The 19,331-nt window shown below is 42.2% G+C and overlaps 1 protein-coding gene across 1 annotated transcript in view; it reads right to left on the reverse strand.

Annotated features, from left to right (window-relative positions):
• Positions 1-19,331, reverse strand: part of LOC126092652 (dynein axonemal heavy chain 1-like) — an 894,951-nt gene that overhangs the window by 94,747 nt on the left and 780,873 nt on the right. The window contains exons 52-53 of the mRNA XM_049908374.1: positions 18,055-18,234; positions 16,818-17,069 (exon numbers count right to left, since the gene is read on the reverse strand). Of these exons, the coding sequence (XP_049764331.1) occupies positions 16,818-17,069; positions 18,055-18,234 (432 nt within the window). The remainder of the gene's footprint in view (positions 1-16,817; positions 17,070-18,054; positions 18,235-19,331) is intronic.

The raw sequence follows: 19,331 nt of genomic DNA on the forward strand, positions 1-19,331 counted from the left end.
CCTATCTCTTCTAATAATCCCTAAGATGTGCCTGCATCACTTATTTAACAAACCTTAGTTTTAGAATCTTTTTGCATTTAAATACCAAGTATTACTGACATACGTCAAAACTGATCATACACTTTCCTTTTCAGATACATTACAAGTTCTAAAAACCGAAACTTACTTCACTGAAGGCACTCCATGCCACATCATTAGGCAATCTGGCAAGTCATTTTTTCCAGCTGTACATAAACATAAAATATCATTAATTGATTCTATGACTTGATTGTCACTTTGTGTTACATTCTCTGTTTTGATTATAAATTTGTGAGGTGTTATTCTAACCAATTTTTAGGCCTACTTCCACACTCACTCTCCTCAATTCTTCTGTTTCCATTAAAAGCAAACAGTATATCATCATACGGTGGTTGCGTTTCAGGTTCTGCTAAATAGGTCAGGTGTCCATTACACATAGGAGGCGGCTACATGGGTAGCATGGGATGTGTAGCATGGACTGGGCAGTTTTTTTAGGTTAGATCAGAAAGGGCTCCAGCCTCAAAGGGTACAGGGCGAAGGAACGACGAGAATCGGCCAAGCAACAGTCAGTATTGTAGTTGTAAATTGTCGTAGCTGTGTTGGAAAAGTACCAGAGCCTCAAGTGCTGATAGAAAGCACTGAAGCTGAAATTGTTATAGGAACAGAAAGCTGGCTAAAGCCAGAGATAAATTCTGTCAAAATTTTTACAGAACTGCAAACCACATTCAGAAAGGATGGATTAAATAAAGTAAGTGGTGGTGTGTTTGTCTGTTGGTAGTAGTTTATCTTGTAGTGAAGTTGAAATAGATAGTACTCAACAGCCGTACCAAAATAATAATTGGCTCCTTCTACCAACCCCCGACTCAGATGATATAATAGCTGAACGGTTCAAAGAAAACTTGAATCTCATCACAAATATGTACCCCACTCATAGAGTTATAATTGGTGGAGACTTCAGTCTACCTTGATTTGTTGGCGAAAATACATGTTCAAAGCCAGTGGTAGACACAAAACATTTTCAAAAATTGTACTAAATGCTTTCTCTGAGAATTACTTTGAACAATTAGTTCATGAGCCCACATGAATTGTAAATGGTTGCAAAAACACACTTGACCTCTTAGCCACAAATAGTCATGATCTAATAGAGAGTTCCAAAATGGATACAGGGATTAGTGAACACAAGGTCATTGAAGTTAAGGCTCAAAACTATATCAACCAAAACCACTAAAAATAAGCACAAAATATATCTATTTAAAACAGCAGATAAAAATTCGCTTGATGCCTTCCTAAGAGAGAGTCTCCATTCCTTTCAGTCTAATTATGTAAGTGTACACCAGATATGGCTCAAATTCAAAGATACAGTATCGACAACAATAGATAGATTCATACTGCATAAGTTAATAAGAGACGGGACTGATCCACTATGGTACACAAAAAATGTCAGAACACTGTTGCTGAAGCAACCAAAAAAGCATGCCAAATTCAGAAGAATGCAAAATCCCCGAGACTGGCTAAGTTTCACGAAAGCTCGAAATTTAGTGCGGACGTCAATGCAAGATGCTTTTAATAGTTTCCATAATGAAACATTTTCTCAAAGTATGGTAGAAAACCCAAAGAGATTCTGGTCATATGTAAAGTACACCAGTGGCAATAAACAGTCCATACTGTCACTGTGTGATAGCGATGGAACTGTTACCGATGATGGTGCAACTAAAGCAGAGTTACTAAATACAGTTTTCTGTAATTCTTTCATGAAGGAAGACACAAGTAAATATTCCAGAACAGCTGTTAGCATGAGTGACATTAAAGTAGATATCTTAGGTGTTGCGAAACAACTCAAATCACTTAAGAAAGGCAAGTCTTCCGGTCCACATGGTATACCAATCAGTTTCCTTTCAGAGTATGCAGACACAATACCGCCTTTCTTAGCAATCATATACAACCGCTCACTTGATGAAAGGTCTGTTCCTAAAGACTGGAAAGTAGCACAGGTCACACCAATATTCAAGAAAGGAAATAAGAGTAACCCATTGAATTACAGACCCATATCACTGATCTCAATTTGCAGTAGGATTTTGGACCACATACTGTACTCGAATATTATGAATCACCTTGAAGAAAATGACTTTTTGATACATAACCAACATGGATTCACAAAATATTGTTATTGTGCAACACGGCTAGCTCTTTATTCCCATGAAGTAATGAGTGCTGTCCACAAGGGATCTCAGATCGATTCCATATTCCTAGATTTCCGGAAGGGTTTTGATACCATTCCTCACAAGTGACTATTCATCAAATTGCGTGCATATGAAGTATCGCCTCAGTTGTGTGACTGGATTCATGATTTCCTCTCAGAGAGGTCACAGTTCATAATGATAGATGGTAAATAATGGAGTACAACAGAAGCAATATCTGGCATTCTGCAAGGTAGTGTGATAGGCCCTCTGCTGTTCCTGATTTTCATAAATGATCTAGGTGATAATCTGAGCAGCCCCTTAGATTGTTTGCAGATGATGCTGTAATTTACCATCTAGTAAAATCATCAGATGATCAATTCCAATTACAAAATGATCTAGAGAGAATTTCTGTATGATGCAAAAAGTGGCAATTGGCACTAAACAAGGAAAAGTGCGATGTCATCCACATGGGTACTAAAAGAAATCCAATAAATTTTGGGTTTGCAATAAATCACACAAATCTAAGGGCTGTCAATTTGACTAAATACATAGGAATTACAATTACAAGAAACTTAAATTGGAAAGACCACATAGATAATATTGTGGGGAAGGTGTAACAAGGACTGCGCTTTGTTGGCAGAACACTTAGAAGATGCGACTAACCCACTAAAGAGACAGCCTATATTACATCTTTCTGTCCTGTGCTGGAATATTGCTGCACGGTCTGGGATCCTTATCAGGCAGGATTGACAGAGGACATCAAAAAAGTGCAAAGAAGGGCAGATTGTTTCGTGTTATTGTGCAACAGGGGCGAGAGTGTCACTGATATGATATGCGATTTGGGGTGGCAGTCACTGAAAGCAAAGGCGGTTTTCTTTTCGGCGAGATCTATTTATGAAATTTCAATCATCAACTTTCTTTTCCAAATGCAAATATATTTTTTTGACACCCACCTATGTAGGGAAAAATGATCATCATAATAAAATAAGAGAAATCAGAGCTCAAACGATAAGATTTAGGTGTCCCTTTTCCACATGCGCCATTTAAGAGTGAGAAGTAGTATGAAAATGGTTCATGAACCCTCTGCCAGGCACTTAAGTGTGAATTGCAGAATAACCATGTAGATGTAGATATACAAGGTCTGTTCAAAAATTCTGGAACTTTGTCCACAAACTTTTTCTATGCTTACCTTTTACTTATTGTGAATGGTCTCCTTTGAAATATTCTCCTCCAAAATTGATATGCCATGGTGTTTCCACTTCCAGAAGCAGTGCTGGTATACCTCTTGCTGGATCGTGCAAAGCACATCTGCAACTTTTCCTTTATCTCATCTATCATTGAAAATCATCACCCTTTCAATGGGGTTTTCAACTTTGGAAATAAAATAAAAGGTCCAGAGGGGCCAGGTCTGGAGAGTATGGAGGAGGAGGCAGCATAGTAATTTCGTTTTTTGTGCAATGGTTACACACCAACAGGGATGAATATGTGCACATGTGCATGCATTATCATGATGAAAGAGCCAAGAATTGTCTCACCACATTTCAGGCGGTTTCCTTCTCACATCTTTTTGTGGGTGTCGCAACACAACCCGATAGTACCATCGATTAACAGTTTGTCCCTGTGGCACGAGTTCATGTTGATCTAATCCTTCACAGTCAAAGAAAACTATCAGCATAGCTTTGACATTTGACCTGACATGAAGAGCTTTTTTTGGTCTTGGAGAACCTTTCCTCACCCACTGTGAAGATTGAACCTTGGTCTCAACACCATGACCACAGACCCACGGCTCATAACTAGTTATGATTCTCTTAAGGAACACCTCATTCTTGTTTCCATGATATAAAAGCTCTTCACAGATTGCAAGGTGAAGGTGTATTTGGTCGTGACTCATGAGCAGTGGTACAAACTTAGCAGCAACGTGATGTAGTCCAAGACGCTATCTCAGGATTTCATGATATAATCCAACCAAAATGTTAGAATCTTCTGCAATCTCTTCAACTGGCGCACACATTTTCATTGATATTCCTGACATGAGAATCATGGGTAGAAGTCGAAGGGTGTCCTGAATGAGGGTCACCTTTAACTTCCGTCTGGCCATTTTTAAACAGTGTGAACCATTCTTAACACTGAGTGCAGCTTAATTACTAATTACCATATACTTGCATCATTTAGTATGTCGCTTGTACAGGCTTTATTGAGTTTCACACAAAATTTAATGCAGTTGCATTGCTCCTCTAACTCTGCCATCTCGAAATTCACAAACTGTGGAACATAATGTTCTACTCAATACAGCACTGAACAATAACTAACAGACACACAACAATGAAACTTTTGGCAGTTACACATTAACCACAGGCATGTGCAGGGATGCCAACTGCATTTCATTCCAACATACCATTGGCATGAAATTATGAATGTTCCAGAATTTTTTTGAACAGACCTCATACACTTGAATTTTCCCAAAACTTACACTTAAATTTTCACAAAAAGGTTCATTTCTGGTTTCACCCAGCTTTCTTTACCTAGTATTATGTGAGTTTCACTGTTTTTCATGAGCACTTCAAACTCAGACATTTTGTTGCGAATGCTTCAGTAATTTACCATTAGGATTTTAATACTCTCTTTCCTAGGAGGCATTTCTTCTGATCTTACACTGATACTTCTGGGTTTCCAACAATGTACATTATTTAGATTGGATGGATACTCAACTAATCTAAAAAACCCTTGTGTGCACCTCACACACAGCCAGCTACCTGAGTAGTAGCCCCTAATGTGTAGTCCACATCTCATCCACTTGGGGGGCCCAACAGTTCTCAATCCTATGGCACAAGTCCAGAAAATCACAGCCAGGTTGTCGCGGAGCCTTCAAAGTCTCTGAACCATTCTTTCCACTCAACTTAGAACAAAGGGGCCTTGATCAGTTCTGCGGACAATGCTGCAAATTCTGAGCTTTGTTGAAACTCCATGCACAAGGCTGGTCTTCTCCACCAGTCACTAGAATGACCCAAGTATGACCTCAGAGTGCAGATGATAGGCATCATTTGTTCCAATGTGCGCCGCAATGTGCAGCTGGTTGTACCCTGTTCCCTCAATGGCTGCTGGAATATTCTTTTCAACATGTTGAATGAGGCCCTCAGGCATACACACTGAGTGCACCTGGTGTCCTTTCCTGTTCCTTCTTGCCATTTTCCTATGGGTATGATCATTCACCACCAATGGCCTTGCCACAGTGGTAACACTGGTTCCCATGAGATCACCGAAGTGCTGTCGGGCTGGGCTAGTACTTGGATGGGTGACCATCCGGTCCGCTGAACGCTGTTGGCAAGCAGGGAGCACTCAGCAGTTGTGAGGCAACCATTTGAATTGCTGACATTTAATAAACCCTTATCCTATTGCATTTGGCTCTTCTTGACACTGGACAAAACAGGTTTCTCCAAAATAGGTGAAGTGGGTCCCACTGACTCAGTTTCAATTTCAATGAAAGACAGCACCTCAAACTTTTTGGTTACGGGGATCGGAACAACACCTCGAGTCCTCCCAGGTCCCTGTCCACCCTGTACAGGATACCTACGTCTATTTTTGATATGCCACTCATAGTCAAGATGAGTAATGACAGAACCTGTACATTCTGCGGAGGAGAGTACGATATTAATAACCCCTACTGAGTTTCAACGAGAACCAGCCCAGCCTAAAAAGACTGACAATTCTAATGATGCTTATTCTTAAAACACACGCAAGACAGGATAAAACAAAACAATGTTGTCCAGAGCAATCATGGTAAATCATCGAACAGATCGTACATGTAACTTTAATGGAAACAGAAGATTATACATAGACTCTCACAAGCATGTCACCACAAGCACTCACTCATTTACACAGTACAACAATTTACAATAAAGAAGCAAACAGCTTCAGAATAACTAAAAAGCTAATGACTTTGAAAAATTATTTTTTATTATTGCCTCTAACACCAAGCTACTTTTGTGCGATGTGGTTTGTGAAATGTGACAGTCTTTTAGTCAAACTGAAATATTTGATGTGCAATATATTATGGCAGCAGCAAAATATATTAATGGCAAAGATATTAAAGCAGTTACTGATTTTAGTAGGGCAAGTTGGAGTCACTGTGAACTACTATTCCATCACAATTTTATTGTTTCACATATAGTGAGTGTGTGTGTGTGTGTGTGTGTGTGTGTGTGTGTGTGTGTGTGTGTGTGTGTGGTTTGAGGTTTTCGGGCGCTAAACAGCGGGGTCATCAGCGCCCAAACGCATAGAAAGAGGAACACATGCGGTGAAGGGACGAAGATGGAAAGCGAACAAGGAGAACGGCTAAAAGACACAGGCCTGATGCAGTTCCAAATCCTCACATACAGAGGCAAAACAAGTGGAAAAGAAACACACTAAAAAAGGAAAGGAAACACAAGGAAAAGAGTACAGAAATTGAAGTGAAGCAAGTAGGTAATGGTGACTGGCGGACCTCTTACCTAAAACCTGGGTGAGCCAGTCACCCAGCAGCACATTAAAATCCTCTCCCTAAAATCCGAGGCAACAAATTGGACAGGACACAAAACCATAAGACCTTAACCACAGTTGTTGCATCGTCTTGCAAAATAGAGGGCAAATCCGGTGGCAAGGAAACCACCGCCCTCTGGTCAGAGAATAAAGGACAGTCAAGTACAATGTGGCGGACAGTAATCTGGACACCACAAGCACTGCAGATTGGGGGGTCCTCCCGCCGGGGCAAAAACCATGCGTTAAGGGACTGTGTCCGATTCGGAGGCAAGTGAGGAGAACCCCATCCCGCCTGCATCACTGGTAGGACGTACGCCATGGCCGTGTGGTGGCCTTGACCAAACGCAGCTTATTTTCACTGACTGCCAGCCACTCCTCTTCCCATTGACGCATAACACGAAAACGCAAAAGGGAGGTAACAGCATGGAGGGGGACGGCACATTCAACAAGATGAGGGAGGGAACATGCATCTTTGGCAGCCACATCCGCCAGTTTGTTTCCCCTAATGCCCACGTGCCCCGGCACCCAGCAGAAAGAAACCTCCTTCCCCTGCCGTTGCAGGTGGAGTAGAGCATCTTGGATGTTCTGGACGACCGTATCTGCTGGGTACAAGTGTTGCATGGTCTGAAGGGCACTCAGGGAGTCAGAATAGATGAGAAACTTAAGACTGGGAACACATCTCATCCGCTCCAATGCTCGCAAGATCGCAAACAATTCGGCATCAAAGATGGTAAATGCCGCAGGAAGCCGTAACTTGACGACTCGATCAGGGAAAACAACAGCACAACCAACAGAGTCCCCCTGTTTAGAGCCATCCGTAAATACCGGTACATAGTCGGGATGCTGGTTTAAAATATCGTAAAATAAGGAGGTAAAAACAAACGCAGGAGTGCAGCTCCTCCGGTACTCTGACAAGTCTAAAAGGACGCTGGGCCTCTGGAGCAACCAGGGAGGCAGACGGGTAAAACCCTGGAGTTGGGGTGCCACACGCTCCACACCAAGGGACTCTAGCAAATGCTTGGCACGAATCCCAAATGGTCTCGTTGCCCTGGGACGACTGGAAAAGAGGTGTTCCATAGGCGGTCAGGCAACAGTAGGGTATGCAGGGGAGGTAGGGCAGGCAAGGAATTGACACACCTGTCGCACCATGAGGAGTTTCCGCCGGATGGCGAGCGGCGGTTTCCCTGCCTCAGCACACAGGCTGGGAATGGGACTGGTACGGAAGGCCCCAGTGGCCAGCCTGATACCCTCATGGTGTACTGCATCAAGAATCTTCAGATACGAAGGCCTCGCTGACCCAAACACGGTGCATCCATAGTCAAGACGCGACCAGATGAAAGCCCTATAAAACTGCAGCAGACGCGCCCGATCTGCTCCCCAGGACGGATGGCTCAGACACTTCAAAATATTCAGTGTCTTCAGGGCCCGCACCTTGAGGTCTTTAAGGTGCGGCAACCACGACAACTTGGAATCAAAAGTGAGGCCTAGGAACCTCTCAGTGTCTCTAAAAGGAAGAATGGCGTCCCTCAGACGCAATTCAGGGGAGGTAAAAGCACGTCGAGAACAATTAAAATGAACACACACACATTTTTCTGCAGAAAAGGTAAAACCCGTCTTCACAGTCCATGCCTCTAATTGCTTTATTGTAAGCTGCAGCCGCCGACTAGCAGTGACAAGACTGGAGGAAGAACAGAAAACAGCAAAATCTTCCACAAACAAGGAGCACTGGGCCGGACTCCGGATAGTGGACGTGATACTGTTAATGGCGATGGCAAAGAGGGTGACACTTAAAACGCTTCCCTGAGGAACACCATTCTCCTGCACGTACAAATCAGATAGCACATTACCAACCCGATATCGAAAGAGCCGGCGGGAAAGAAAGGTGGAGATGGCCACGAAAGCCCCGCTGATGGAGTTGATTGAGGATAAGGCGGCGCCAAGTAGTGTCATATGCCTTATTAACGACAAAGAATACACCTAGACTGCTGGTTACGTAGGAAGGCCTGCTGGATGGCCGCCTCAAACAGGGTCAAGTTGTCTATAGTTGAACGACATCTCCGAAAGCCACACAGAGAGTGGCTAAGGAGCTGCCAGGTCTCGAGCAGCCAAACCAGGCAACGGTTGACCATGCGTTCCAATGTCTTCCCAACACAGCTCATCAAAGCAATACTCCGATAACTACTGGGATGCATTCGGTCCTTTCCCGGTTTGAGGAGGGGAATAAAAATCGCCTCCCTCCACGAGTCAGGGAACGTGCCGGATGACAATATCATATTAAAACAATTCAGGAGAACTTCCTCGGATGGCAGCAACAAGTGCTGCAGCATGCTGTACAGGATTTGATCATCACCTGGCGCAGTATCATGAGCCACAGACAGAGCTGAATCCAGTTCCCACATTGTGAAGCGGCAGTTGTAGGGTTCAGAATTTGGAGACCGGGAAGTCCAAGTGATCCATCTTGATGGCAGTGCGGTAGCGGCAGAAATCTGGATCACAGTTAATCGTGGCAGTAGATTCCGCAAAATGCATGGCCAGTGTCTGGGCAATGTCTCTTGGCACCGTGAGTAGACAACCCTGATGCAGCAATGCCGTGACAGGTAGTTGGCTGCGTTTCCCGGAAATCCTCCTGATGGCTTCCCATACTTTCGTAGAACTAGTGGAGCGGGAGATGGAGTTCAAGAACGATTGCCATGACCGTCGTTTACTCTCTTTAATCACTCGCCATGCCTTGGCCCTTGCCACCCGAAAGGCCGTGAGATTGTTAGCTGAGGGACGGCACTTGAAGTGGCGCAGAGCTGCACGGCGGGCTCGGATGGCTGGGCGGCACTCAGTGGTCCACCAAGGGACAGGACGCCTCTAGGGATGACTTGAGGACCGTGGGATCGACAATTCAGCAGCATGGGAGATCACGGCTGTAACATGGTTGACCCATTTGTGGACGCTAGCACGGTGTTCCAAAACAGCTAAATGGCTGAAAAGTGTCCAGTCAGCTCTGCAGAGGTGTCACCTGGGCGGCCCTGGATAGCCACAGCCTCATCTAGGAGGCGAATCCAAAGGGGGAAGTGGTCACTAGAATGGAGGTCAGCGGCAACCTCCCACAGAGCAGAATCCGCAAGTGCTGGAGAGCAAAAGGAAAGGTCAATAGGTGACGACGACCCAGAAGCAGTACAGAAATGAGTGGGAGCACCAGAGTTGAGGATGCACAGTTCTTCGGACGCCATGAGGCTTTCCAGAATGCAACCCCTGGGGCAAGTAGTCGTAGAGCCCCATAAGACATTATGAACATTGAAGTCCCCCAGAAGGAGAAATGGGCGGGGGAGTTGGCTAATAAGGTCTGTGAGAGCCTCAGAGTCTATTGGATCCTGAGGCGGTAAGTAAACGGAACAGATTGTGAGCCTCCGCCGCACAAGAAGGTCAACTGCAACTGCTTGCAAGTCCGTAACGAGAGGGAGCTCAGGTGAGTGGTGCATCTCATGGACAAAAACTGCAACACCACCCTTTGCCCTTTCCCCCATCAGATCATCTTTTCGATACACGGTATAGCTCTGTAAAGAAGGAGCATCAGTGGCCCGAAAATGTGTCTCTTGGAGACATAAGCACAAGGGGCGCTCTCGTACAAGGAGTTGTAATTTGGCCACATGCGTCCTGAACCCATTCAGATTCCACTGTAATATGGGAGCCAGTGATCAGGGTGGCTGAATTTTCACCCTGCCTCTGTGCTTAGGAGGAGAGCCCGTACTGGCTGGAGATTTATTCCTGGGGCGAGAATATCGCCCCCGGTCGACATCAATGTCCATCAGCTCCGATGGCGACCCAAGGGAGATGTCAGACAGTACGATGGCATCGTCATTGGACTGACCCTGACTAGTCTCCTCAGGTGGCAAAACCTTCACCTTCGGCATCTTCGTCTTGGGGGGCTTAGAATGCAGAACCTTGTCAACAGTTGGAGCTTTACTCGCCTGGGCAGAAGGCGCCATATGGGGAGGGGCAGGAAGTACCCCAATGTCAGCAACCACAGCCTTGTCCGACGTTGTGGGGAGAGCTGCAGGTTGCAAAACAACCGCAGCAGCACAAGTGCACTGGCAAACGCAGGTATTAGGGCTGACACTAGCAACCTCCGTTTGTGTAGCAACAGTGGCCAACTGTACCGGTTTCTGCAGAGCGGAAGCGAAAGATGTTGTAAACACAGGAGGCCGCATGGCCTTAGAGAGCTTCTTGGCCTCACCATAGGGGATGCGCTTAGATGTTTTGATCTCCTGTATCTTCCGTTCCTCAAGATAGATGGGGCAGACCCGGCTCCAGACAGAGTGACTCCCAGAGCAATTCACGAACTTCACAGGCGATGAACAATCGGCTCCTTCATGGGCAGGCTGACCCCATTTACCACAAGTGGCTATCCCATTGCACCCCAACGTAGTATGCCCAAAGCGCTGACATTTAAAACAGCGCATTGGGTTGGGGGAATATGGCCGTACTGGCAAACGTAAGAAAGCCGTTTTAACATGCTCTGGGAGTCTCGGGCAATTGAACGTGAGAATAAACGAGTCGGATTTGACTAGGTCCCCATCGACTTGTTTCATAATATGCTGCACGTCGACAATACCTTCGTCAGCTCACTCAGATTTCAACTCGTCCTTGGGGATATCCACCAAGTCCCTACATGTCACAACACCCTTACTATAGTTCAAAGTGGAGTGGAGCTCGGTCTCGATAGCGTACTCTTCAAGACAGGTTGCTTTCCGAAGAGAAGTGACTTGACGGGAACTAGAAGTTTCAACTAACAGAGTCCCATTGTGCAGTCGCTTCACAGATTTAAGTGTTCCTGCAATTCCCTCAAGACCCTTGTGGATGTAAAAGGGAGAAACTCTCTCAAAGCTACCTTCCTTCCGTTTGACAATCAAAAACACATTCTGGTTATCAGCATGTGCTCTGTTACGACAGTCTGACAAATCTCTAGTAACACCAGGCGCTAGAGGACTCGCAGCACGAAGTCGCTTTTTCGATGGGGTGTGTTTTCCTACCAGTGGCCCACCCAATCCACTGGTAGGGGGAAATGTAGAGGTCGAAGGGTCCATTGTGGTCCCACGAGCAGCTAGGGAACTAAAGGTCTGCTCAGACAGAGCCCCGCGTGCCTGAGTAAGCCTTATACAACTGGGGTGCGGCAGGTGCCCCAGAGGTTGCCCGCTTGCGACTGTTCCACCCCAACAGCCATGCATCTTACAGACGCGCAGCACACCGTAAGATTGAGGGGTTTTTATAGAGGTTTACCTTCCTCGCAATCCAGGCAGTCAAACCAAGATTACCATTCCCCGCAGCACACAACATTCCACCGCCGCGCCATGCGGTGGTCGCTGAAGCATGTCCGGGGGTTACGGTGACAGGAGACTGGCGGCGCTGACCAGTCCCCAGCTCAGGACCCCGGGGTCGCCAAGCCCGTACTCAGCAAATGAATGCTGAGCCCCTGGGGCATTCACATATTGTCTGAAGACATCAAATTCAAGCAATAAGTAGACATGGGACATTGTTCGTTGGATAATAATTACATACTGAACACACTTAATTGCTTCTGATGTGTCTGTATTCTTTCAGTAATTATTGCTTTATGGTAAGTGGTTTTGGTTCTGTAATTCTAGTGACCGTTTTTTATGGCAAGAGTAGCACTGCAGTGATTTCATCTTCTTGCATATTAGATAGGAGTATATACTTTGCCACCAATCAGAAATCAGTTTACAGACTATTTATTAAATTTATTAAAATTTTGTGTTCTTCAATAACAGACACCTTTCTGGGCCACAGTATGTGACTTTAAATCTTTAGGAAGAGTTTTCTTGTTTCCAACAACAATATTAGAAAAAGGATAGACTGCTACGCACTGTAAAGATGACCCCAGACAGGTGCAATGAAAAGACTGTTACACATTTTAGTTTTTGGTCAGAGTCTTCTTTGGCAAAGAAAATATACACACATTCACACAAGCAAGCATTCATAATGCATATGTGACTACAACCACCAGCAGTCCTGACAGGAAATCTGGCAGTGGTATCAGTAATGTATGTATGAGGTGTGCTTGTTTGTGTGAATGTGTGTGTGTGTGTGTGTGTGTGTGTGTGTGTGTGTGTGTGTGTGTGTGTGTGTTTTCTTCACTGAAGAAGGCTTTGGCTGAAAGTGTAATGTGCAACAGCCAATTTGTTGTGCCTGTCTGTAATGTAATGTGTCATCTCATGGTGAGCAGCAATCTATCCTCTTCCTAATATTGTTGATAATCCAGCCTGGAGTTACTTGTTTCTAATACTCACTGGATGAATTGAGCTGATGGTTTGAAAAAGACATACAGTATTAATGAAAAATTGAGTTAAGGAATAAAAATATTGAGAAGTGAAGTTATTCCTAAGGTTTCAGTAGACTGGCAGACCATCTTGTGAATTAATAGTGCTCTTACCTGAATCCTTCTATGAAATACTTTCTTTACAGTTCTTGGAACAGTAATGAATCCATTCATTTTTCATGTATCACCTGCTGCATTATGTCTCTTGTGATACAAATTAAAAACCATTACTGACTATTTTAAATGCAAAATAGAAGGTGATATTAGGGAAGTTTGAATGTTTGCCTACAGTGTCTGCTAGACACATCATAGCATTGGAAGTTATACTGTTCACAGATGTCTCAGATTATGGGTGAACACAAATATGAAAAATAGAAAAACAGTAAGAATTGGAAGCAGTACAATGGTGAACGGCCTACAATGAAACAATCAAGTACTCTCTCACTTCAGAAATGATCATACATGAATATAAAACCAGATAATTCAGAGAAAAATTGTATACAGACATTTTAAAAAAAGGAAGACATGATGACTAGGAAGATGCAGTATAACTTTATTTTATTTAAATGTGTGTGAATTCATAAGGCACCAAACTGCTGAGGTCATCAGTCCCTAGACTTACACACTACTTATACTAACTTATGCTAAGAACAACACACACTCATTCATGCCCGAGGGAGGACTCAAGCCTCCAGCAGGAGGGGCTGTGCAATCTGTAAGATGACGCCTCTATCCAAATGGCTACTCCATGTGGCTACGTTATTTAACATCAAGTTCTGATATAAATATATCAACTGGCTAATTATGATGAGCTAAAATATAAAAATATAAAAAAAATAAAATAAAAAAATATATAAAAATATAAAATGGGAAATGGATAGGCTAAAGTTAGATATAGTGGGAATTAGTGAAGTTCGGTGGCCGGAGGAACAAAACTTTTGGTCAGGTGAATACAGGGTTATAAATACAAAATCAAATAGGGGTGATGCAGGAGTAGGTTTAATAATGAATAAAAAAATAGGAGGGTAGGTAAGCTGCTACAAACAGCATAATGAACGCATTATTGTGGCCAAGATAGACACGAAGCCCACGCCTACTACAGTAGTACAAGTTTATATGCCAACTAGCTCTGCAGATGATGAAGAAATTGAAGAAATGTATGATGAGATAAAAGAAATTATTCAGGTAGTGAATGGAGACGAAAATTTAATAGTCATGGGTGACTGGAATTCGAGAGTAGGAAAAGGGAGAGAAGGAAACATAGTAGGTGAATATGGACTGGGGCTAAGAAATGAAAGAGGAAGCCGCCTGGTAGAGTTTTGCAAAGAGCATAACTTAATCATAGCTAACACTTGGTTCAAGAATCATGAAAGAAGGTCGTATACATAGAAGAACCTGGAGATGCTAGAAGGTATCAGATAGATTATATAATGGTAAGACAGAGATTTAGGAACCAGGTTTTTAGTTGTAAGACATTTCCAGGGGCAGATGTGGACTCTGACCATAATCTATTGGTTATGAACTGTAGATTAAAACTGAAGAAACTGCAAAAAGGTGGGAATTTAAGGAGATGGGACCTGGATAAACTGAAAGAACCAGAGGTTGTACAGAGTTTCAGGGAGAGCATAAGGGAACAATTGACAAGAAAGAAGTGCAGTAGAAGAAGAATGGGTAGCGTTGAGGAATGAAGTAGTGAAAGCAGCAGAGGATCAAGTAGGTAAAAAGACAAGGGCTAGTAGAAATCCTTGGGTAACAGAAGAAATATTGAACTTAATTGATGAAAGGAGAAAATACAAAAATGCAGTAAATGAAGCAGGCAAAAAGGAATACAGACGTCTCAAAAATGAGATTGACAGGAAGTGCAAATTGGCTAAGCAGGGATGGCTAGAGGACAAATGTTAGGATGTAGACGCTTATCTCACTAGGGGCAAGATAGATACTGCCTACAGGAAAATTAAAGAGACCTTTGGAGAAAAGAGAGCCACTTGTATGAATATCAAGAGCTCAGATGGAAACCCACTTCTAAGCAAAGAAGGGAAAGCGGAAAGGTGGAAGGAGTATATAGAGGGTCTATACAGGGCGATGTACTTGAGGACAATATTATGGAAATGGAAGAGGATGTAGATGAAGATGAAATGGGAGATACGATATTGCGTGAAGAGTTTGACAGAGCACTGAAAGACCTGAGTTGAAACAAGGCCCCGGGAGTAGACAACATTCCATTAGAATTACTGATGGCCTTGGAAGAGCCAGTCCTGACAGAACTCTACCATCTGGTGAGCAAGATGTATGAGACAGGCGAAATACCCTCAGACTTCAAGAAGAATATAATAATTCCAATCCCAAAGAAAGCAGGTGTTGACAGACGTGAAAATTACCGAACTATCAGTTTAATAAGTCACAGCTGCGAAATACTAACGTGAATTCTTTACAGACGAATGGAAAAACTGGTAGAAGCCGACCTCGGGGAAGATCAGTTTGGATTCCGTAGAAATATTGGAGCACGTGAGGCAATACTGACCTTACAACTCATCTTAGAAGAAAGATTAAGGAAAGGCAAACCTACGTTTCTAGCATTTGTAGACTTAGAGAAAGCTTTTGACAATGTTGACTGGAATACTCTCTTTCAAATTCTAAAGGTGGCAGGGGTAAAATACAGGGAGCGAAAGGCTATTTACAATTTGTACAGAAACCAGATGGCAGTTATAAGAGTCGAGGGGCATGAAAGGGAAGCAGGGGTTAGGAAGGGAGTGAGACAGGGTTGTAGCCTCTCCCTGATGTCATACAATCTGTATATTGAGCAAGTAGTAAAGGAAACAGAAGAAAAATTCGGAGTAGGTATTAAAATCCATGGAGAAGAAATAAAAACTTTAAGGTTCGCCGATGACATCGTAATTCTATCAGAGACAGCAAAGGACTTGGAAGAGCAGTTGAACGGAATGGACAGTGTCTTGAAAGGAGGATATAAGATGAGCATCAACAAAAGCAAAACGAGGATAATGGAATGTAGTCGAATTAAGTCGGGTGATGCCAAGGGAATTAGATTAGGAAATGAGACACTTAAAGTAGTAAAGGAGTTTTGCTGTTTGGGGAGCAAAATAACTGATGATGGTCGAAGTAGAGAGGATATAAAATGTAGACTGGCAATGGCAAGGAAAGCATTTCTGAAGAAGAGATATTTGTTATCATCGAGTATAGATTTAAGTGTCAGTAAGTCGTTTCTGAAAGTATTTGTATGGAGTGTAGCCATGTATGGAAGTGAAACGTGGATGATAAATAGTTTGGACAAGAAGAGAATACAAGCTTTTGAAATGTGGTGCTACAGAAGAATGCTTAAGATTAGATGGGTAGATCACATAACTAATGATGAAGTATTGAACAGAATTGGGGAGAAGAGGAGTATGTGGCACAACCTAACATAAAGAAGGGACCGGTTAGTAGGACATGTTCTGAGGCATCAAGGGATCACAAATTTAGCATTGGAGGGCAGCGTGGAGAGTAAAAATCGTAGAGGGAGACCAAGAGATGACTATACTAAGCAGATTCAGAAGGATGTGGGTTGCAGTAAGTACTGGGAGATGATGAAGCTTGCACAGGATAGGGTAGCATGGAGAGCTGCATCAAACCAGTCTCAGGGCTGAAGACCACAACAACAACAACAACAACATTGTCACCATGTGCCATGAACCATTAAACATTATAATAAATTGCCGAAAATGTTAAGAGTAGCAAGTAGTTCTGTATGTTGCTATTTTAATGAAAAATCAAGATCTGCTAACCTTAAATGGGATGTCTTCATACTCCTCCAAGAACATGTGAAGCTGCGAAATGCAAATACGGAGGTCTCCATCTGTGAACTCATATGGTATGTTGAAACCAAGAGGTCCAAACTTACGTCTCTCTAGACATACACCATGGAAGAGACACAGTGAGAAAAGAAGCCATTTGAAAATAGGCACTTTTACTCCATCGGAGCTTATGTAGCCTGCCATTTCTGTGACTTGGTTGCTGTATGCACGAATCATGTTTGCCTGAAAATGTAAATTCGTTGAAATAATTAAACATACACTTATTTATAATAACTGTCTAAAATATATTTATGTATCTATAAAATATCTGGCCAATTATGGAATGAAACTTACAAATAAAGAAGAGATTACATGATGGAGAAATGTATCCACAGCAGAGGCAGACAACTATTTAGATTTGGCATGGTTCTGAACTATAGAAAGATCTTGATCATCCAATACTTTATTAAGCATTGTGCATTTCAAATTTGCACCATCAGACTGAAGCTATGGAATTAACAATAACAAATTAGGATATTAACAATAACAAATATGTACATAATAACATATCTATGCAACTTGTTATCCCAAATACAGAATTTTCAATTAATATCATACTTACACTTACATCAAACTTTAGTAGAAAGCTCACAAAAGAATATAATATAGATCTCATCAGGCATATTTTACAGTGCTATTGTTTATTCAAAGAGAACCAGTGCCAAACTGACTGTGGAAATTAAGTTATCTAAGTAGTACCGGCCTTCATTTACTTCTTTGGTAGCTTATTCACCACAGTCACTTTAGCATCAGTTCTCTTCAAATAGACAACAGCACCATCAATTACGCCTATACAAGATCTGGATTAAGTTCAGTCTATGTGATCACATTCATGAGCTTTTTACTACAGTTTAATTTAAATGTAAGTACAATGTTAACTGAAAATTCTGTATATGGATTACTAAGATGAACAGTTATGTTATTATGTACATATTTGTTATCATTAATTTCCTTGGACACTAATTCCACAGCTTCAGTCTGATGATGAAATTCTGAAATGATTAACATTTAATATAGAACTCTGTGACCAAGGCTTATCTATAGTTCAAAGATGTGCTTAATAAAGAAGCTTAAAATTCATCAACTAAGTCTGAAATATGAAACTACTCATTACATATTTGTTAAGCACAATTCATGAAAGTATAAATGTTTTGATCATAAGTATTACCTTAACTCCTCTGGGGGGTTCAACTGTCATCTTGGTACCATTCTGTAAAATTGAAACAGGAAAGGATGGTGATGGCGTCGACGTAAGCCAAACACGAAATTCCTTATGTGAACTCTCAGGGCTAATATTTTCAATGAGTCGCTCAAGCCGTGGCATCCAACTTGGTGCCAGATGACAGTTCTGAAAAGGACAGATTTTTCAAAGGTTAATACAGTGTATGAAATACTTCACAAACAGAAGCAGTTACTAATATACTGAAAATGCAGATTTTATACATAGTATGCTATATTTTGCTAAAAAATAACAATTAATTTGCATTTCATACATCTTCTTCTGAAAAACAATACTAAAAGCCAACACAATAGCATATTTTATAAGGACAGACATACTGTCTATTTTTTATTAATGCCACAATTTTGAATTGGCAGCTGCGAGACATTGTAATGAAGTTGACATGTTACACCATAACCAAGCTGAAAACATCTGAAGGTGTTCACTATTTGCCAAAACTGGGAATAAACTGTAATTGGATCAAAACTGTTTCTCATTTATTACCCCACTGGAAACACAGCACATTATAACTACCGTAGTTACTCGAATCTAAGTCGCACTCGAATCTAAGCCGCACCCGAAAAATGAGACTCAAAATCGAGGAAAAAAAATTTTCCCGAATCTAAGCCGCAACTGAAATTTGAGACTCGAAATTCAAGGGGAGATAAAAGTTTTAGGCCGCACCTCCAAATGGAAACAAAGTTGGTCCATTTATATGAAACACAATTTAGGTCGAATGAACCTTCGTTTTTCACATGTTTCGTCTAGTTTGAATTCATTGCTTATTTTTCTTTGATCTGATAAGTGCCGTTCTCTTTGTTATAGGTGTTTACGACACTCTGAACTGAAAATGCATTACTGTACTGTGTCATGCATTGTTTGTCACATTCTGATAATGAGTGTTTATGGCCTGTCGCCCCTCGCGGCATGGCTTGCTTTTGTGCGCGCTACCGCCGCTTTTTGTTACTTACACTGCTGCTTTCTTTGATAATGATCTACAAGAACCAAATAATAGACTGCGTATGATAGAAAATGTTCTGAACGAGAGTTTAGCGAAAATTTTTCTCCGTTGAAAATCTTTGCAGACACCTCTTTAGTACATTACATTCTGCACAGAAATTAGAGTCATAGTAGATTTAAAAATCTAGTCAATTGCCGTGCTTCATTTCTGACTGTATCACTATTAGGCATACGAATAATATGAATATAAACATGAACATGATATG

Source organism: Schistocerca cancellata, chromosome 7 (assembly GCF_023864275.1).
Source record: "Schistocerca cancellata isolate TAMUIC-IGC-003103 chromosome 7, iqSchCanc2.1, whole genome shotgun sequence".
Taxonomy (NCBI): domain Eukaryota; kingdom Metazoa; phylum Arthropoda; class Insecta; order Orthoptera; family Acrididae; genus Schistocerca; species Schistocerca cancellata.